This window comes from Schistocerca serialis, chromosome 4 (assembly GCF_023864345.2).
Source record: "Schistocerca serialis cubense isolate TAMUIC-IGC-003099 chromosome 4, iqSchSeri2.2, whole genome shotgun sequence".
Classification (NCBI taxonomy): Eukaryota; Metazoa; Arthropoda; class Insecta; order Orthoptera; family Acrididae; genus Schistocerca; species Schistocerca serialis.
Window position 1 is genome coordinate 125,238,275 of NC_064641.1, and position 22,247 is coordinate 125,260,521.

At 41.3% G+C, this 22,247-nt stretch overlaps 1 protein-coding gene across 1 annotated transcript in view; it reads left to right on the forward strand.

Annotated features, from left to right (window-relative positions):
- LOC126474314 (huntingtin-like) overlaps positions 1–22,247 on the forward strand; it is a 110,471-nt gene that overhangs the window by 85,810 nt on the left and 2,414 nt on the right. Inside the window, exons 10-11 of the mRNA XM_050101780.1 lie at positions 983–1,133; positions 5,096–5,263. Coding sequence (XP_049957737.1) covers positions 983–1,133; positions 5,096–5,263 — 319 coding nt within the window. The remainder of the gene's footprint in view (positions 1–982; positions 1,134–5,095; positions 5,264–22,247) is intronic.

Genomic DNA, 22,247 nt, shown 5'->3' on the forward strand with positions numbered 1-22,247 from the left:
CTGTTTTACAAAGCTTCACGAGAAAAAATCATGTGGGAGATCAGGAGATATCGATGACCATCACTTGAGTGATTTCTTCTTTTCCCTGTGATTTCAGCTTCATTGAGGAAGGGATTGTTTCAGTGATGCTTAGGCGTTAAAGTACCAGTGAGCTGGATGTCCGTTCTGTTGAAAAATGAAGTCTTGTGAATCTGCAGTAAGTTGAGGAAAAGGCCATTGTTCCAACATGCCCATGTATGTTATTCTACTAACAGTACTCTCTCTCCAAAAAATTAAATAAAAAATAAAAAAAGAAAGACTGATTAACTTTGTTTTGCGGTAAGGCGCAACACAGATTTTGATTTAGTGAGTCCCTCTCATGTTGCGGTGTTACACAGGGTTTGCAGACATTACATTTAAACATCACTTCATCACAAAAAAAAAAAAAAGAAAGAAAGAAAGAAAGAAAGTGCAGGAGAAACATTTAATCTTCACCCTTTCTCACAATGTCACCACAAAATTCAGTATGCTTTTTTGTGCCATTTTTAATGAGAGCTTGCACAGGTTGAGCAAACTGCATCTCAAAATTCAACATACAGTTGGTTGAGGTATTCAGAGACACCCAGTTTGTCAAAAATTTCTTTAATCAATGGCTTATGCTTTTCTTAGCTGGTGGTTCAGTGCCAAATCAGAGACAAATACCCTCTATACTGCAAATTATGATTCAATTCTTTTGAACTTGAGAACATGGAAAACCTTATGCTGCACAGTAAGCCATCTTAACTCACAACTGCCATCCTTTTTATGTGAGCACTGCAGTGGTCGTGTACGCAACCATTGGCTCTTTGGTGGTTGTAATCGAAACTTTAGTTTCTGTTCTTTCCACTTGTGTGTAGATCATTGGTATGCAATTTCTGTTTCATGAAATGAAAATTAAATGATCCATCTGTTTGAATAACCCTTTATACGAAGCAGAGGACTTGAGATGCTGTGTTGATTTCAGATGCTCCCAGGGCTGTTTGTCTGGACGTGACTCAGCCCGCCTTCTTAGCAAGCTCCAGTATGAGGACGTACTGCTGGTGCTGAGCTGCAAAGAAGTCAGTCCAAAAATTTTGCAGCACTGCATACGGTTGGGTACACAGCTGACTCTCCAGGTAATTATAAGGTCCTTTTTGCAATAAATTACAAATTTATCAGTGCTGAAAAATGGCATTATGCTGTTGTGGAGTCACCACAATGCTCTTTATATTCAAATTGCCTGAATAATGCAGCATAGATTGCAATTTTATTTTTTGAATGAATGGTTTCAGTCAGTTTAGGTTGTCTTCAGATCTAAAAGTTGGTCATAGATGGCCAGTACAGGTTGAAACTGGTCATAAGAAGTAAATACAACTGTAATCTAAACTTCATTATTCAGAAAACGTATCACACTATGTATCATAATTTGTATTTATCTAAGTAAATAGGTTGGACATTAGGATTATATATGGGGGGGGGGGGGGATGGCTGAAGAGTACAACAGCGCTTTATGGGGCATGGTTCTCATTTTAATGTGGACTCTGAACTACAGTTGCTAATGATCGCCAGAGGTGAAAGAAATGAAAGTGACAGAAAAAAATCCTAGGATCAGATGGGGACTCAACTCCAGGCATTTGAATTTACCATTTGACTCTTTTTTTTCTTTCAACCACAGAACCTTGCTGGGATGGAATAATGTATGGAATTATTTGGGAAAATTAAGTAATGAAGGCTTTTCTGGCTATGCAAAACTTCAGCTCATTATGATAGTTCTGTAAGGAATGTGAATTTGCTGCTGCTGATATACTTCAAGCAGACTACAATAAATATAATTGTGTGTGTGGGGAGGGAGCAGGCAATGGGAGTGGGGGGGGGGGGGAGGGGGGAGGGGCATCACACATGCGCAGGCATACTGGAATTAAAAAAAGAGTGATAGCCCATAAGCTGGCAAAAGAGTCTGTGCTGTCATGGTTGTGTCTTTGCACTGTTCTTCAGTCAGCTACAAATGAGTAGTTACCTTTCCTGATTATGATGATGATGATGATGCTTGGTTTGTGGGGTGCTCAACTGTGCGGTCATCAGCACCCCTACAAACTCCCAATTTCTTTTAAACAGTCCAATTTTTTTACAAAGTACAGTCTAACCACTACCATGAATGATGATGATGATGATGATGATGATGATGATGATGATGATGATGATAAAATGATGAGGACAGTACAAACACCCAGTCCCCAGGCTGATAAAATCCCCAACCTGGCCGGGAATTGAACATGGAAACCCATGATCTAGAGGCAGCAATGCTAGCCACTAGACCAAGAGCTGTGACTTTTCCTGATTATTGTTTCCATTACAGTAATAATATGAATATTACAAATCAACAAAAATAAAATGCAAAGTTGAGACCTAACTGCTGAAAATTCAGCTAAAATATTTTAAATTTACACTGCCTGACAAAACAATGCAAGCAAGCAAAAGGGGAGGAGGAAGCAAAATGAAATCTTTGTTGAGACGGTATGTGATGTTATTCTGGTGATTATAAAATTGAGTCAAATTGATAAATAATTTCACATTATGAGCCCACTGATCAGTATGATGATGCACCCCCTCTGGCCAGGATGCTTGCACTGATTTGGTTGGGAAGGGTGTCATTAAGCCATTGTATCACCTCTTGAGTCAAGCTGATCCACAACTTTTGTAACTGGTGCCTGGTACCACGCATACTGACACTGGGATAAAGTTGACATCTGAGCTGCTCCCACATGTGTTCTGTTGGGGACAGATCTTGGAATCTTGCTGGCTACCGGAGTACCTCAGCATCACATAGACATTGCCACCTGTTGGCAAGAATTGCCCTATTGAAAGATGGCACCACAGTACTGTCACATGAGAGGAAACACATGGGGATGCAGGATGTCTGTGATGTATTGTTGTGCCCTCAGAGTTGTGTCAATCACTAGGAGACATGACCTAAAGTCATACCTGATGGTCCCTCAAACCATAACACCAGGAATAACATGACTGTGCCTCTCCAAAACATTGAAAGACTGGTGCCTCTCCCCATGTTGCTACCATACTCACCAATGGTGGTCATGGGTAGTGCAGAATCACAGTTCATCACTGAACACAAAGCCATTGTCACATCTGAGTGTCCTACAAACCTTGATATTGCACGATTCGACCAGCCAACCAAATGGAGCTCCACAGTGAGGTCACTTTCAAACTCTTTTGGGTGCTGATAGTGCTGCTTCAGATGAGTATGTGGCATCTACATGCTCTTCACAATGATCACTCAAAATCTGTCTTGTTTCTGCCCCTTGTGTACTCTACCGGGCCTGGTAACAAAACTAAACATATACAACGCTAACATGCTCTGGTGGTCATTCTACCTTGTGCAGAAAATTCTAGCTATAATCATTTACGTACCTACCAGTGATGTGTCCAAAGTTGTGCTGACTTCTGAGCTGGTCTTTGGATGTGTTGTGTTTTTTTTGTCATGCAATGTATATGCATTTTAAAGCAGTATAATGTTTTGCTAATAGATTCTGAAATATGTAATTTTTCCTTCTTGATATTATGCTTTATAAGATAATGTAATGAATAATCAATGGAAAACTGCAGTAAATTATATTTATTAGCGTATGAAACTATAGCTTCAATCAAAATTTGATAGAAAAAGTTTCTATTTGCCAAATGGTAGTATATGCATATTCACATAGAATATCATCTAGAAAAGACTTGCATTCACAATGATATATTGTTTTAGTTTTTGAAAGAGGGAAAGGGGAGGGAAGAAATGAGGCTGAATATGTAATATAATTATAGGTAGTGCTCATGGAGAAAAGAGACATGAAAAAGGCAAAATAAATGGAAAAATTGAGGAAGAGGTAAGGCAGTAATCAATGTCGAGAGTGATTCAGAAGTTGAGATATAGTAGTTGGCTGGAACCAAGCACATGCTGTGTTTTGTGAGTGAGCCCCTGCAAAATTCTAAGGTATCATTAGAATGGCAAATAGGGTGAAACAGGCACCATGGTCATATCTGTCGTGTTGCAGAGGAACACTAGTATAGGTCCCATATTTGTAGTGGTGCTTGTTTCATCACATGTACAGCCAGGAATACTATCTTTAAAACTGGTTCTTCTTATGGACTGCCACATGTCTCTGCTTTCCCTTCATGCACCTGGCCCCGTCATACCCTAATCATTACTTTTCATTTTCCCTTCTGTTCCTATTGCAACTTTCCACTTAATTTTTCCTAATTTGTCTTCTATTTATTGCTATTCACATCTCTACTTTCCTTGGTTCATGTACTGTTTGCTTCTTCTTTCATTATTCTTTGTTGCCACCCATTTTTGTTTCACCTTGAATTCTATTCTCATCTAACCTTCCTCTTTATGTGACATGTCAGCTGTTGTCTGAATCATTGTTTATTTTTCTGGTTATCAGATCTCATTTCATTGTAAAGTTTCATGTTTCCTTTCCCATTGTTTTTTGATTGGCCTCAGCCCCTTAGTAACTTTTGTTATTTAATTCCTGTTTAGTATCATGCTCTCCAGTTATTTAATTCCTGTTTAGTATCATGCTCCAGTTGTTTCCTCTCTCTTTCAGCACATGTAGCAACATTTTGTTCTGAAAGGTAACACTAAATATGCATGCTAGTACCTATTCTAGTATTATAAATACGAAATGTTTTTCTAGCTGTATTTTTTTATATTGCCAATTTGTAATTTTTATTTTTATGAAGTAAATGAAACTATTCAGTTTCTGCTCCTTGTCAAATATGACCTTGGAGTTTCATTTGCTATGATGTTATTCAGAGGGTGGGAGTGTACCCTTGTGACATCTCTCATTATGGTATATTTTGTCTTGAGGCTCTGTTTGTACTACTTGTTTATGTGATGTTCATTAAATTACCCTCATCTAGGTTTGTTTAACATTTTTGTTAATTTTGCATTTTACTTGTAAAGATAAAAACAGGATGTTTAATACACGGATAACATCATGCAAACATTAGAAAGAATGTATACAATGTAGGAAATTGCACTGATTTCTGTCTCAGCAGTTGGCATGCATGTATGGGGTTTATTTTATTACAGGCTTACCAAGATGCTGGAGTTCCCCAGGCAAGTTACAGTGATCCAGCAACCTGCATAGAACTTCAGGAGAAAATGCAGGAGTTGGAAAGCCCCTTATATGCTGCCTCTCGAGCTGTGTTGTTGCAGCATGTTGCCCATATCAAGAGCCTTCTGCCTCGCCCGCACCAGGTAATCGTGTCTCCACAAAAGGAAAAACATATCATTTAGACGTAACAAAAACTTAGCGTAAAAAAGAATTATTCTCCTGTCATCAGTTCATGTCAGAATTTCTGTTTGTTTGATCACAGAGTCAAGTCTATGAGAGTCAATACTGAAGACTGAACCCACCCACATTCTTTTTAATAATATTATTACTCATGTATAAATAATGGAAGAGGTGAGATAGGGGAAACTTGAGATGAAACTGTAGCAGTGACGTGCTATATTTAGTGGAATAAGCAGACCATCAATTAGTACAGACATGTCAAGGATTGTTATGTTGTTTGTGAAATTGTTTAGATATTCCCATATACAAAACGAAAGATGTTAAGTAGGCTGTAAACTGACACTTTCTGCATCATTACAAAATACGCCATGTTAATGGTGAGCTGAGTGTGTAACTGAAAAACTACCTAAGAAGTCAATTCATTCATAATTTGTAAAGTATATTTTATCAGGTTTTATGCACGCAGACATATTATGGTTTATATCTACCTTTACTTTCAACTTAATTTATAAAATGAGATCTTCTTTCTCCCTTTTACCGATAGTACTCAGTTGTCTCCTACATGACCTGCGTTCTTGTATTAATTAAGACACCCCACATAACAACACAAATTGACTTTTTTCTTAACTTTGTGCCAGTGAGTCTCTTGGCTGTTGCATCTAATGTCCTACAATTCCTGTATGCAGGAATGTTGAAAACCTCAGACTCAACAGCCTTACCTGGTAATCGATTGTTACATACATTAAGACAGAACACAAATTTAGAAACATTTAAATAAGTAGATTATGTAGTTGTGAATTGATACTGACCAATTGTTCACTTGTGACAGTAACTGTATATGGGTCCTCAATTGGAAATTTTGAACTGTTTGTAAGGAATATGGTTTCCCTACTATGCTATCAGTGAGACAGCAGAAAGAAATTAATAGTCTGTGGTGATTTCAGTTTAAATTTTCTAAAGGATTCTAATAGGAAAAAGATTTGGAAATCTTATTTGGATCCTACAATTTGATCTCAATAATTAATTTTTCAACAGGAGACAGTAGGACCCTAATTGGTAGTGTTTCTCTTGACAAAGCCCGAAACAAGAAAATAACTATATACCCAGCAACAAATGCTCTCTCTGAGCTTGATGCACAGTTGATTAGTGTAAATGAGATAGTGCCTTACAGTATAGATACTCACCAGTGGGAATCAGTTGGAATAATTAATGATTCAAGGACAAACAATTTTAAGAAGAGTTTACAAGAGATGGCCTGGGATGAAATTTATACTACTCAGTAAGGACACTAAACAACTGTGTAAAAAACCATGGATCATCAGGGAGATTAAATTATCTTGTGAAATAAAAAGAGATTTTTATCTGTTGGCAAGGAAAAGAAAGATCCTGCAGTAGATGTGCAATACAAAAATTACTCAAAAAATCTACAAAGAAAAGTTTTTAAAAAATGGAGGAACAAGAATATTATGACAGGAATCAGTAATTCTGACAAGAGATGTAAGGCTGTATGTAATGTAGTAAAATGAGAAACAGGAAACATCACTATTAATTTGGATGGAGCAGCTATAAATGACAAGTCACAAGTAGCAGGTGTGTTTAATAACACTAGTCAATTAATTTGAACTATTTTTCTGCATATGGTTAGGAAATGAGTGGATTTCTGTAATTTTGGGGTGCAGAATTCATAGACAGCAGAATCAAAAACAGTACGGGTGAACAATGACAGAATTGAAACAAACAAGAAGTACATATTCAGAACGCAATACTACTTAGTATGTATATAGTAATTGGCTAGATAAAAAATCTAATCACCAAGCGGCAGCAGGAGAACACACACACACACACACACACACACACACACACACACACAAAAAAAAGCTTTTATGTATGCTTTCAGAACCAGTGGTTTGTTCTTCTGGCAGAAGGATTAAATGGTAAGGAAGAGGGGTGAAGGAAAAGGATTGGAGAGGTTTAGGAAAAGGGGTAGAATTCAGCAGTAAAGTCACCCAGAAGCCCAGGTAAGGGGAGACTTACCGTGTGGGATGAGAAGGAAAGATTGATTGTTGGGTACTGCACTGGACAAGATCTTCATCAACCAGTTCTTTAATTCCTTCTTCTGCTTCCTCTGTTGGTGTGTATGCTGTTATTACTTTTATACTCCTTAATTTCCATTTTATTCTTAGCTACTATGTGGGGTCCTACCCGCTCATCTCTTACAGGGTGCCTAAAGGATGCTGCTTCCTCAGATAGCTATACAACAATTCCAGCAAATCACATTAATGGTTTTTGTTACAATAAAGTAGATTGAAAATCCTTAACTTTGTATTAAAATAACATGTCTCAAGCAATGGGTGACATGCAAACAATTAGTGTCCATCGCTATATACAACGTCCATGTAAGCAATTGATATAAGGCACAAGTCTCAGTATAGGATTATTGCTCTTCTAGTGTGCGTCTTCTCTGTTAGTGACAGTCTACCACTCCTCTGCAGCCGAGGTTGGCAGGAGTGGCACTTGTATTCTCTTCCTAAGGAGGCCACTCCTGTTTTGGTGCTGTCCTAGTCAGTGGGCTATTGGCTGACGCTGTCTTACAGCTCTTACATTCTTCATCTTCGTGCCAGCACTTTTTGTCACGCCAGAACATACTAAGTCTTTCATTAACAGTTAAAATTTTAAAAGACTTTTCCAAAGCTCTTTAGTCATTATAAATCCTCTTCCACGTTGGCCTGTTCTTCTTTCTGGTCCAGCAGAGAACACTGATGATGCCCACCTGCCTTACCTTGTACTTGCCATCTCACTTCTTGTAGTGCCGCAGTACTGTACTTAAACTTCAATATTATGAGAAGGAAAGTAGCTACTCACCACATAGCGGAGATGCTGAGTCACAGATAGGCATAACAAAAAGATTTTCACAATTAAAGCTTTCGGCCAATGGCCTTTGTCAACAATAGACACACATACGCGCACACACACACTCGTGCAAATGCAGCTCACACACACGACTGCGGTCTCAGGCAACTGAAACCACACTGCGAGCAGCAGCACTGGTACATGATGAGAGTGGTGACTGGGTGGTGGGGCAGGGAGGGGAAGGGATAGTATGGTGGGGATGGTGGACAGTGAAGTGCTGCAGGTTGGGCAGTGGGCGGGGGGGGGGGGGGGGGGGGAGAGTAGTGGAAAAGGGAGAGAAATAGAGAGTAAGAAATACATAAAAAAATAAATAAGTAAATAAAATGAAAATAATAAAAAAATAATAATAATAATAAAAATTAAAAAAGACTGGGTGTGATGGTGGAATGATGGCTGTGAAGTGCTGGAATGGGAGCAGGGAAGGGGCTGGATGGGTGAGGACAGCAACTAATGAAGGTTGTGGCCAGCAAGGTTACGGGATAGTAGGATGTATTACAGGGAAAGTTCCCACCTGTGCAGTTCAGAAAAGCTGTTGTTGGTGAGAAGGATCCATATGGTACAGGCTGTGAAGCAATCATTGAAATGAAGGGTATCATGTTGCACAGCATGTTCAGCAACAGGGTGTTCCACTTGTTTCTTGGCCACAGTTTGTCGGTGGCTATTCATGCAGACAGACAGCTTGTTGGTTGTCTGAAATGAAGGGTATCATGTTGCACAGCATGTTCAGCAACAGGGTGTTCCACTTGTTTCTTGGCCACAGTTTGTCGGTGGCTATTCATGCAGACAGACAGCTTGTTGGTTGTCATGCCTACATAGAATGCAGCACTGTGGTTGCAGCTTAGCTTGTAGACCACATGACTACTGGTTTCAAAGGTAGCCCTGCCTTTGATGTTATAGGTGGTGTTAGTGACTGGACTGGAGTAGGTGGTGGTGGGAGGATGTATGGGACAGGTTTTGCATCTAGACCTATTACAGGGATATGAGCCATGAGGTAAGGGATTGGGTTTGAGCCATGAGGTGAGGGATTGGGAGCAGGGGTTGTGTAAGGATGGATGAGTATAGGTTCAGTGGACTGCAGAATGCCACAGTGGGAGGGGTGGGAAGGATAGTGGGCAGGACATTTCTTATTTCAGGGCATGACCAGACGTAATCGAAACCTGGTAGAGAGAGTAATTCAGTTGCTCCAGTCCTGGGTAGTACTGAGTGACCAGGGGGATGCTCCTCTGTGGGTGGATGGTGGGGCTTTGGGAGGTGGTGGAAGACTGGAAACACAAGGCATGGGAGATTTGTTTTTGTACAAAGTTGGGAGGATAATTACAGTCAGTGAAGGATTGAGTGAAAGACTTGGTATATTTTGAGAGGGACTGCTCATCACTGCAGATGCGATGACCACAGGTGGCTAAGCTGTACAGAAGGGACTTCTTGGACTGGAATGGGTGGCAGCTGTCGAAGTGGAGATATTGTTGGTGGTTAGTAGATTTGATATAGATGGAGGTACTGATGTAGCCATATTCAAGGTGGAGGTCAATGTCTATGAAGGTGGCTTGTTGGGTTGAGTAGGACCAGGTGAAGCAAATGGGGGAGAAGTTGTTGAGGTTCTGGAGGAATGTGGACAGGATGTTCTCACCCTCGATCCAGATTTGAAAGGTCATCAATGAATCTGAACCAGGTGAGGGGTTTAGGATTCTGGGTGTTTAGGAAGCATTCCTCTAGATTGCCCATGAGTAGGTCGGCATAGGATAGTGCCATGCAGGTGCCCATAGTCGTACCCATCTTTTTTTTATTTTTCTTCCTCTTATTTTTTTATTTATTTGTTCATTTTTCTTTATTTATTTATTTCTGTCTCTTTCTCTCCTTTTCCCATACTCCCACCTCCCCCTGCCCACCACCCAACCTGCAGCACTTCACTGTCCGCCATCCCCATCATACTATCCCTCCCCTTCCCCTCCCCAGCCTGCTCCTTTCCCCCACCCAGTCGCCACTCCCATCATGCACTGGTGTTGCTTCTCACAGTGTGGTTTCAGTTGCCTGAGAGTGCAGTCATGTGTGTGAGCCGCGTTTCTGTAAGTGTGTGTGTGCGTATGTGTGTGTATTGTTGACAGAGGTCATTGGCCAAAAGCTTTAAGTGTGAAAATATTTTCGTTGTGCTTTTCTGCGACTCAGCATGTCCGATATACAGTGAGTAGCAACTTTACTTCACACGATATTGTTACATTCCATCTTGGATTTTCCATTGTTTGATTGTACTTAAATTTCATGATCTCTTCAGCTCTCATTTTTTCAGATTTCAACATTGTTCGTATATTCCATGTTCCTATTTTTCTTTGCCAGAGTCATGCTTTGATGTTGCATGCAGTCTCTTGTTGTGCTTCCAAAATATGACATTCTTAGAGTGTGGGGTTATCAGGTCTACACCCAACAGTACCCTGGAGGACGTGGATTTTTTTGTGGCTCCTCTGCTGAGGTCTCTCGAGCTGGGGAAGCCCTGCCAGTAGCTAAAATGCTGCTGACATAGGCCTTCTCCTCTTTCACGCTCACAGACCCTCCCGCCTGACACTGGAGATATCTTTGATAAGGTGGTGTCCCTTATAAATTCAGAAATCATGTGTGATAGAACATTTTTAAATACAAATTCTGATTCTACATATCATAATACATGATAATTGAACTATCACATCCCAGATACAAAAGGGCTGTTGAGTAGTGTCACATTTGTTAAATGTAATAAAAAAAATGTAAGGACAAACAGGTAAAGAGGAAAAACTAAGAGAGTGTATTGAACAAGAAACTTATATAAAATTCAGTCATATGGACATCTCACCTACTTCTTCTGAAATTAGGAATAATATTCTCTCAAAAATAAAAGCTCATCCGGGTTTGATGTGGTTTCCAGCAGGGTACTAAGGACTTGTTCCTTGTTCCCATATAATAAGCTCTCTCATTTTCTGAAATGTGCGTCCTAACTCAAGGAATTTTCCCAGAGAGATTGAAATATGCCATTGTTAAACTCCTCTGTAAGAAATGGTGATTGGAGAGATTTCAATAGCTACTGACCTGTTTCACTACTGACATCATTTTTCAAAATTTGTGAGAAGGCCATGTATTCTAGAATAGTACTCCACCTGAGCAACAATGGTATTCTCAGTAAATCACAATTGGGATTTGAGAAGAGTTGCTCAACTTGGAATGCCATTAACACATTCACTCACCATATTTTATAAGCGCTAAATAACAAAATAGCACCTGCTGGTATTGTCTGTGACTTATCTAAAGTATATGACTATGCAAATCACATTATTGTTGTGGATAAACTGATGTTTTATGGAATTAATGATACAGCAAACCAATGGATAGTGTCATATCTAACTAAAATAATACTTATATATCTAAAAACAAGGTGATGTGACTTACCAAACGAAAGTGCTGGCAGATTGATAGACACGCAAACAAACACAAACATACACACAAAATTCAAGCTTTCGCAACCAACGGTTGCTTCATCAGGAAAGAGGGAAGGAGAGGGAAAGACAAAAGGATGTGGGTTTTAAGGGAGAGGGTAAGGAGTCATTCCAATCCCGGGAGCAGAAAGACTTACCTTAGGGGGAACAAAGGACACGTATACACTCGCGCACGCACACACACATATCCATCCGTACATACACAGACACAAGCAGACATTTGTAAACGCAAAGAGTTTGGGCAGAGATGTCAGTCAAGGCGGAAGTACAGAGGCAAAGATGTTGTTGAAAGACAAGTGAGGTATCAGCGGCGGCAACTTGAAATTATCGGAGGTTGAGGCCTGGCAGATAATGGGAAGAGAGGATATACTGAAGGGCAAGTTCCCATCTCTGGAGTTCTGACAGGTTGGTGTTAGTGGGAAGTATCCAGATAATCTGGACGGTGAAACACTGTGCAAAGATGTGCCGGCCGTGCACCAAGGCATGTTTAGTCACAGGGTGATCCTCATTACCAACAAACACTGTCTACCTGTGTCCATTCATACAAATGGACAGTTTGTTGCTGGTCATTCCCACATAGAAAGCTTCACAGTGTAGGCAGGTCAGTTGGTAAATCATGTGGGTGCTTTCACACGTGGCTCTGCCTTTGATCGTGTACACCTTCCCGGTTTCAGGACTGGAGTAGGTGGTGGTGGGAGGGTGCATGGGACAGGTTTTACACCGGGGGCAGTTACAAGGGTAGGAGCCAGAGGGTAGGGAAGGTGGTTTGGGGATTTCATAGGGATGAACCAAGAGGTTACGAAGGTTAGGTGGACGGCAGAAAGACACTCTTGGTGGAGTGGAGAGGATTTCATGAAGGATGGATCTCATTTCAGGGCAGGATATGAGGAAGTCGTATCCCTGCTGGAGAGCCACATTCAGAGTCTGATCCAGTCCCGGAAAGTATCCTGTCACAAGTGGGGCATTTTTGGGGTTCTTCTGTGGGACGTTCTGGGTTTGAGGGGATGAGGAAGTGGCTCTGGTTATTTGCTTCTGTACCAGGTCAGGAGGGTAGTTGCGGGATGCGAAAGCTGTTTTCAGGTTGTTGGTGTAATGGTTCAGGGAGTCCGGACTGGAGCAGATTCATTTGCCACGAAGACCTAGGCTGTAGGGAAGGGACCATTTGATGTGAAATGGGTGGCAGCTGTCATAATGGAGGTACTGTTGCTTGTTGGTGGGTTTGATGTGGATGGACGTGTGAAGCTGGCAATTGGACAGATGGAGGTCAACGTCAAGGAAAGTGGCATGGGATTTGGAGTAGGACCAGGTGAATCTGATGGAACCAAAGGAGTTGAGGTTGGAGAGGAAATTCTGGAGTTCTTCTTCACTGTGAGTCCAAATCATGAATATGTCATCAATAAATCTGTACCAAACTTTTGGTTGGCAGGCCTGGGTAACCAAGAAGGCTTCCTCTAAGTGACCCATGAATAGGTTGGCGTACGAGGGGGCCATCCTGGTACCCATGGCTGTTCCCTTTAATTGTTGGTATGTCTGGCCTTCGAAAGTGAAGAAGTTGTGGGTCAGGATGAAGCTGGCTAAGGTAATGAGGAAAGTGGTTTTAGGTAGGGTGGCAGGTGATCGGCATGAAAGGAAGTGCTCCATCGCAGCAAGGCCCTGAACATGCGGAATATTTGTGTATAAGGAAGTGGCATCAGTGGTTACAAGGATGGTTTCCGAGGGTAACAGATTGGGTAAGGATTCCAGGCGTTCGAGAAAGTGGTTGGTGTCTTTGATGAAGGATGGGAGACTGCATGTAATGGGTTGAAGGTGTTGATCTACGTAGGCAGAGATACGTTCTGTGGGGGCTTGGTTACCAGCTACAATGGGGCGGCCGGGATGATTGGGTTTGTGTATTTTAGGAAGAAGGTAGAAGGTATTAGTGCGGGGTGTCAGTGGGGTCAGGAGGTTGATGGAGTCAAGTGAAAGGTTTTGTAGGGGGCCTAAGGTTCTGAGGATTCGTTGAAGCTCTGCCTGGACATCAGGAATGGGATTACCTTGGAAAACTTTGTATGTAGTGTTGTCTGAAAGCTGACGCAGTCCCTCAGCCACATACTCCCAATGATCAAGTACCACGGTCGTGGGACCTTGTCCGCCGGAAGAATGACGATGGATTGGCCAGCCTTCAGATCACGGATAGCCTGGGCTTCAGCAATGGTGATGTTGGGAGTAGGATTAAGGTTTTTAAGAAGGATTGAGAGGCAAGGCTGAAAGTCAGAAATTCCTGGAAGGTTTGGAGAGGGTAATTTTGAGGAAGAGGAGGTGGGTCCCGCTGCGACAAAGGGCGGAACTGTTCCAGGCAGGGTTCAATTTGGGTAGTGTCTTGGGGAGTTGGATCATTAGGAGTAGGATTAGGATCATTTTTCTTTGTGGCAAAGTGATATTTCCAGCAGAGAGTACGAGTGTAGGACAGTAAATCTTTGACGAGGGCTGTTTGGTTGAATCTGGGAGTGGGGCTGAAGGTGAGGCCTTTGGATAGGACAGAGGTTTCGGATTGGGAGAGAGGTTTGGAGGAAAGGTTAACTACTGAATTAGGGTGTTGTGGTTTCAGATTGTGTTGATTGGAATTTTGAGATTTTAGGGGGAGTGGAGCTGGAAGTGGGAGATTGAGTAGATGGGAGAGACTGGGTCTGTGTGCAATGAGAGGAGGTTGAGGTTTGCCGGAAAGGTTGTGAAGGATGAGTGAGTTGCCTTTCCGGAGGTGGGAAACCAGGAAATTGGATAGTTTTTTGAGGTGGAGGGTGACATGCTGTTCTAATTTGCAGTGAGCCTGTAGGAGGATGCTCTGAACAGCCGGTATGGATGTGGGAGAGGAAAGATTGAGGACTTTGATTAGAGAGAGGAGTTGACAGGGGTGCTCATTGGCTGAGTTTATGTGTAGGTGAAAGATTAGGTGGGTGAGGGCTATGGATTGTTCGGTTTGGAACTGGTATAGGGACTGATGGAAAGAAGGGTTACAGACAGAGATGGGAACTTTAAGTGTGAGGCCTTTGGGGTAATGCCAAATGTCAGACAAGCCTGAGTAAATAAAATATGGGAGCGTAATCTGGCTAGGGCGAAGGCATGCTTGCGGAGGGACTTTAAATAAAACTTAACGGGGTCGTTGTGGGGGTGTTGTGAGGGTGACATGGTATATGAAGGTGGAAAGTGTAACTTGAGGCTGAAATGAAAATAAAAATATATGGGCAGAGATAAAGGTGAACTAGAAAGCAACTGGAGCTCTGGTGTGAAAAAAGGCGAAAAAGTGTTGGTTAAAGCTGGGCTATGTTGATCCTGTGGTGAACTTGGGTTGGTAGACAACCATGTGCACAAAGGTTAGGGGTTGTGTTGCCACCAAAACACGTTAAAGAGTGGAAAAATTTGGGAAAATTTCGAAAAAACTGCGTGAAAATGCATTAAAAGGAGTGGTTTTGTGGTGTCAGATTATGAAAGTGAGGCTAACAATTGTCTGACGAAGAAATAATGACGTTAAAACCTGTGGGAAGCAGCTAAAAATGATCAGTGATGTGGGAAAAACCATCACACCATTACACCAACAACCTGAAAACAGCTTTCGCATCCTGCAACTACCCTCCCGACCTGGTACAGAAGCAAATAACCAGACCACTTCCTCATCCCCTCAAACCCAGAACCTCCCACAGAAGAACCCCAAAAGTGCCCCACTTGTGACAGGATACTTTCTGGGACTGGATCAGACTCTGAATGTTGCTCTCCAGCAGGGATACGACTTCCTCAAATCCTGCCCTGAAATGAGATCCATCCTTCGTGAAATCCTCCCCACTCCACCAAGAGTGTCTTTCCGCCGTCCACCTAATCTTCGTAACCTCTTGGTTCATCCCTATGAAATCCCCACACCACCTTCCCTACCCTATGGCTCCTATCCTTGTAACCACCCCCGGTGTAAAACCTGTCCCATGCACCCTCCCACCACCACCTACTCCAGTCCTGGAACCGGGAAGGTGTACACGATCAAAGGCAGAACCACGTGTGAAAGCACCCACATGATTTACCAACTGACCTGCCTACACTGTGAAGCTTTCTATGTGGGAATGACCAGCAACAAACTGTCCATTCACATGAATGGACACAGGCAGACAGTGTTTGTTGGTAATGAGGATCACCCTGTGGCTAAACATGCCTTGGTGCACGGCCGGCACATCTTGGCACAGTGTTACACCGTCCGGGTTATCTGGATACTTCCCACTAACACCAACCCATCAGAACTCCGGAGATGGGAACTTGCCCTTCAGTATATCCTCTCTTCCCGTTACCCACCAGGCCTCAACCTCCGATAATTTCAAGTTGCCGCCGCTGATACCTCACTTGTCTTTCAACAACATCTTTGCCTCTGTACTTCCACCTCGACTGACATCTCTGCCCAAATGCTTTGCCTTTACAAATGTTTGCTTGTGTCTGTGTATGTGCGGATGGATATGTGTGCATGTGCGGGTGTATAAGTGTCCTTTGTTCCCGCTCCCGGGATTGGAATGACTCCTTACCCTCTCCCTTAAAACCCACATCCTTTTGTCTTTCCCTCTCCTTCCCTCTTCCTGATGAAGCAACCGTTGGTTGCGAAAGCTTGAATTTTGTGTGTATGTTTGTGTTTGTTTGTGTGTCTGTCGACCTGCCAGCACTTTCGTTTGGTGAGTCACATAATGTTTGTTTTTAGATATAATTTTCCCACGTGGAATGTTTCCCTCTATTATATTCATAAAATAATACTTATTACAATTACAATATAACTGGATAGATAAAAAAAAATATCTGCTCACCAAGTGTCAGCAGGAGAACACACACAACTCCCCCCCCTCTACTCCCCCCCCCCCCCCCCGTGTGTGTGTGTGTGTGTGTGTGTGTGTGTGTGTGTGTGTGTGTGTGTGTGTGTGTGTGTGTGTGTGTGTGTCTCTGTCTCTGTCTCTGTCTGTCTGTCTGTCCTGCTGCCACATGATGGCTAGATTTTTTTATCTATCCAATTAAAAGAATATTTAATATTTCAACCGATGTAAGCAATGGAGATTCTCCTCACTGCGAAGAAATCACTTATGGAGTTCCACAAGGCTCAATTTTTAGATCCACATGTGTTTCTCATATATGAGAAAGATGCATCTTACAGTCAAAAAATGTAATTTGTTCTTTTTTGGGATGTCACTGGTATTGTAATCAATACAAATATACAATGTACATACAGCAACAGATGAAATGATGACTAATGTTCTTAAAAGTATTATTGAGGGGTTTTCCACAAATGGTCTTCCTCTCAGTTTCAAAAAGACACAACATATTCAGTTCTGCACATCTAGAGGTACTAGACCACTGGCGATGTAGCTATTATAAGCAGTGCATCCTTGAATATAATTAGTGCTTACCAAACAGTGGAAAGTCCAGTTTGGAACATCAACAATATTATGAAAAGGATAGATTGCTACTCATCAAGAAGATGAATCATTGAGTTTGCAGACCAGTGCAATGAAATGACTGTTATACACTTCTTCAGAAAAGAAAAGAGAATATATACATCTTCACACAAACCAGCACACCTCACACATACTGTGTATGCGTGTCTACAACTCAATGTGTCATTTTTATTGTGACTAGCAGTCTATTCTTTTTATAATAGTGCACACCAGAAAAAAGGAATAAAAATGAGGTGACGTCTCACTGAAACAATATTCTACCAGTCCATCAAAATGACAATGTGATATCTCAGCAGTGTAGGTGAACAGATTAAAGGATCACCTGCAAGATGAGTCTGAAGCCAAGGTTGACCATCAGAACCAGCTCAACAGCTCCAAAGTTGATGTTTATGGAATACAGTAGAATTTAAACTGAAGGTTAGTAGTGTCACAGTAAATATGACTCCCCCCCCCCCCCCCTCGCCCCCCAATCAAAGGGGATAATGCAGAGGCTGTTCAGAAAGCTTTAAACTTGACTACTGAACATCTCAGCAACTGGGCTACAATCAGTCAGAATCCAGAAGAACACAATGAGGATCGTTAATGGAAACAGATTTACAGACTTCTGCAAACGAATCTTCAGGAAGCTGGACATTCTAACCCTGCTTTGTTTATATATTCTCAACACTGTAAAATTTGTAAAAAAAAACTGCAACTCAAGAAAAATAGTAAAATACACAAACACAATGCTAGAATAAACTCAAATTCAAATCTACAAGCGACTAAAAAGGTTCACTCTGCCAGAACACCTTGCAAAACAAGAATTAATCTTTGCCAAACAAGAAACACTGCTGCAGTAGAAGTATTTAGTGACGAGATACGAAAAGAGGTGGATCCCTGGGACCCAGCTGCTCCTATTTCTGAAGACTGGCAGAAGGTAAAATTACTTCTCACCGTTACGGCTGGAAATGTGTTTGGTAATCTGGAAGCAAAATCCCAGGAGTGGTTCATAGAGAACATAGATGTCCTGAAACCTCTCCTTGAGGCTAAGCGTCAGGCCACTGTCATCTGTCATAAAAACCCATGCATTCTACAAGCAGAGAGCTAAGCAAAGCGAAGGCAGCTGTTCAACGCAGTGTCTGCAACTTTTCACTGTCATACAGGAGTGTTTCAATTCTGGCGACATTGGTGGTGTGTACTTGGCCATCAAACGGGGCATTGGACCCATTCCAAATAAGAGCATACCACTCAAGGAAATAGATGGAAAAGTCATCACAGATCAAAATTGTCAATTGCACCATTGGATAAAATACATTATTCCAACCTGTACCCACATCTCATCAATATTAGTTCAAACGCAATGGATGAAATTCCTCATATGACACCTTACCATGACTTGAATGTCACGACTACTATGGGGGAGCTTCAGAGAGCAATTGCACTGCTTAAATGTGGGAAGGGCCCTGGCAAAGACAACGTCTTCACAAAAATGGTAAAACTTAAGCCAGTTTTTCCATTGCTTTTCAACCTCTTACTGAGTTGTTGGGCTGAGGGTACTGTGTCTCAAGACATGCGTGATTCAAATATTGTTACTTTATACAAAGGTAAAGGTGATCACGGCGATTGCAACTGCCGCAATGAAATCTCACTTCTGAGTATACCTGGAAAAAAATTTGCCCATGTGGTCCTGGGCAGATTTCAGAAGCTTGTCAAGAGCATATACCCTGAGGAACAATGTGAGTTTCGCCCCCTACAATCTAGAGTTGATATGGTCACAACAGTCCGGCACATTCAGGAAAAATGCTGCGAGCAAAAAACCCCTTGTTCATTGGCTTTATCGACCTAAACAAGGCTTTCAACACAGCAGAGAAGGACTGTATGGAGTACTTTTGAAGATAGGGTGTCCTCCAAAGTACTTAAAGATGATCATGGCTTTTCATGAAGATATAGAAGGTGCTATGGTCTTCAACAGTATCACATCTGACCCGTTTGCTGTGAAAAAGAGGGCTTTGTCAAGGCTGCAAACTGGCTCCCACTCTGTTCGATATTTTTTTCTCAGCATCCCTCAAAGTTGCTTTTGGTGTAACTAACCTGGGCATTCATCTGCATACCAGAGCTGATGGGAAACTCTGCCACATTTCTCTACTCAGATCCAAGTGCTTCTGAAAAGACTTGCTTGTAAATAGTCTTTTATTTGCCGATGATGCTGTATTTGTAGCGCATACTCAAGAATATCTGCAAGAGCTTGTGGATAAATTCTCTACCTCATGCAAGCTCTTCTCCATGTCTATAAACGTAAAGAAGATGGGTGTCATGGCACAAGGATACACAGATCCAGCTGTCATCAAACTGGACGGTTTCTTGTTGAAGGCAGTCGATAAATTCTGCTACCTTGGTTCAATAATGACAGAAGATCTCTCACTGGATGACACAAGAAACGCACAAATAGGAAAGGCTGCCATCTCTTTCGGGAAGTTCCGCACATAAGCATGGGATAACAAATATCTTACATTGTCAACAAAAATATGTGTGCATAGATCAAGTGTGTTGATCACTCGCCTGTATGGAGCTGAGACTTGCATGTCGTATGCCAAACGGGAACAAAAGCTCAATGCTGTTCACCTGCAGTGCTTACGGAGCATCTTGGGAATATCATAGAAGGATCATGTGACAAATGATATGGTTCTGAAAACTGCAAAACAACAGAGTTTTGCTGCCACGCTCAAACAACGTCACGTGTGGTGGTTAGGACATCTGCATCGTCTGCCCTTGCACACATTACTCAATGAAATAACAGGAACAAAGAGACTTCATGGAAGACCTTCACTACAATTTAGAGATTGCATCAATCTTGATATGTGAACATTTAATATTGACAGTGACTAGTGGGAGCAACTCGCTGACTGTTGCAGCAAAAGGAGGCAACTGTCTGCAGATGGAAGCAAGATGCATGGCCAAGTATGGCTTAACAACTTAGCTGCAAAATGATTGCGCAGACATTAGTTAACTCTCCTGCTGGAGTGACTCATATTTGCCTCATTTGTGGGCACCAAGTTGGCTCTCGCATCGGACTTCTGAGCCACCAGTGAAAATGTCTCTAGGATGGCACTTGAATCTTTCGACAGGAAGCACCAGGTCATTATATATATGTATTATGTGCAAACACTAAACTTTGTCAAAAGGGAGCGTTTCACATTGGCCTCCTAACTGAGCATTTTACATTGGCCTCTTAACTGTTCAACAAGCTACCCATGTGTATAAAATCTATTGAAAACAACATCCAGTTTATTAAAGCAGTGAGGTCCTACTTGCTGTGCCACTAATTTTGCTTTATAAAACAATACCTAGAAAAGTAATCTTGCTGGTTGTGTTGAAGTGCAAAACAAGAACTATTCAGTGAAGCTAACTTAGCCTATCTGTTGCAGTGTGTCATAATACCATAATTTGCCCATAATATATATTAACAATGTTAACCAATTTTGTCCAAAATCTGTAACACACTTCATCTACATCTACATAGATACTCCACAATCCACCATACGGCTCTCGGTGGAGAGTAACCCGTACCACTATTAGTCATTTCCTTTCCTGTCCCCCTCACAAATAGAGTGAGGGAAAAATGACTGTCCATATGCTTCGGTATGAGCCCTAATTTCTCATATCTTATCTTAGTGGTGCTTACACGCAGTGTATGTTGGAGACAGTAGAATTGTTCTGCAGTCAGCTTCAAATGTCAGTTCTCTAAATCTTGTCACTAGTGTTTGTATCAGACCATGTGGGTAAATAAATAAATGTTCTAAAATCATCATGAGCTGACAGGGTTATATTTAAAAGAAATACATTTGATAAGTTTACTTCCCATCTGTACTGTCCAGGGTAGCTATCTTTTCATCATTGCAGTCAGCACATGTATTCCATAGGTATGAGATGGTCTCCCTGCTGCTGGTTTATCTTATCATCTCTCTCTCTCTCTCTCTCTCTCTCTCCCTCCCCCCCCCCCCCCTCTCTCTCTTCTCTCCATGATGCGCGCGTGCACACACACACACACACACACACACACACACACACACACACACACACACGTATTATGGATTCCTATACTTGTGTTTTCCCATGTTTGCAGAGTATTATTTTTGAAGTTACTAGAAGAGTGACAACACTAGAAGACATTACTGTTCTGCAGAAGTCGCCTTGTGTTTTCCAGCGAAATAACACTAAACTACATTATTATAAATGTACGTTCTAAAGTAGGGTTAGATTTTACTGAATAGCATCCAATTTTTTGTCTTTCAAATCAAATGTTGATGGAAGTTCTGTTCTTAACTCAAAGGAAGAACTGCTCTCTGAGTTGTGTCAGTACTCATTGTCCTGTTGATGTCATCAGAATATTGTAATGGCAGTCTCTCAGTGAGAAAGCTCAGTATGTTTCTCTGAAAAGATCACAATCTATTTCCTTCCCCATTCTTGTAATATCTGAGTTTGTGCTTCATCTAACGACTTCATCGTTGATGAGACATTAAACCTTAATCTTATTTTTCTTACCTCTTATATAGTATAAGACTAGTGTTAAGATTAACTGGTTAAAAAGGTTTTTTATTCCTTGCATGAACAGTAGAGTTGATTTATGGAAATTAGTTTCAGAATTGAAAACATTTTAGTAGGCACCTATAATGTGATTCAGTGCCTGTGCTGTAATGTAAGTTGTTTATAAAGTGGCCATTGAGAAACATCAGTGGTTTTCACGTAAAAGATGAATTATTTGTTTCTAGAATTCTCTTTTCAACTTTTGACAACTTTGAACACATTCAGAAACTGCAGAAGTCATGTGTGTAAAGAAACTAATTTTGTATTAGATCATATTACATCATCAATAACTAATCAGATTAATAAATTAGTAATAACTAAAATACTAAATTATATTGTTAGAAATGTAAATTTAGATGAAAGTAGTTTCTTCCAACTTGCTGCAGAAAATTTTGATTATCTTATGTCTGTCTGTATTGCCAGAGAGCCACATGTTATTGTGTCCTGTTCTCTAAATGAGTGAGTTGTATTTGTCTTTACAGCTAGTAACTACCAGTTATGACACACAAAAATGTCATTTAATGTTGATAATTCTGACATAGAGGTGTATTCTTTTATTTCAGGTA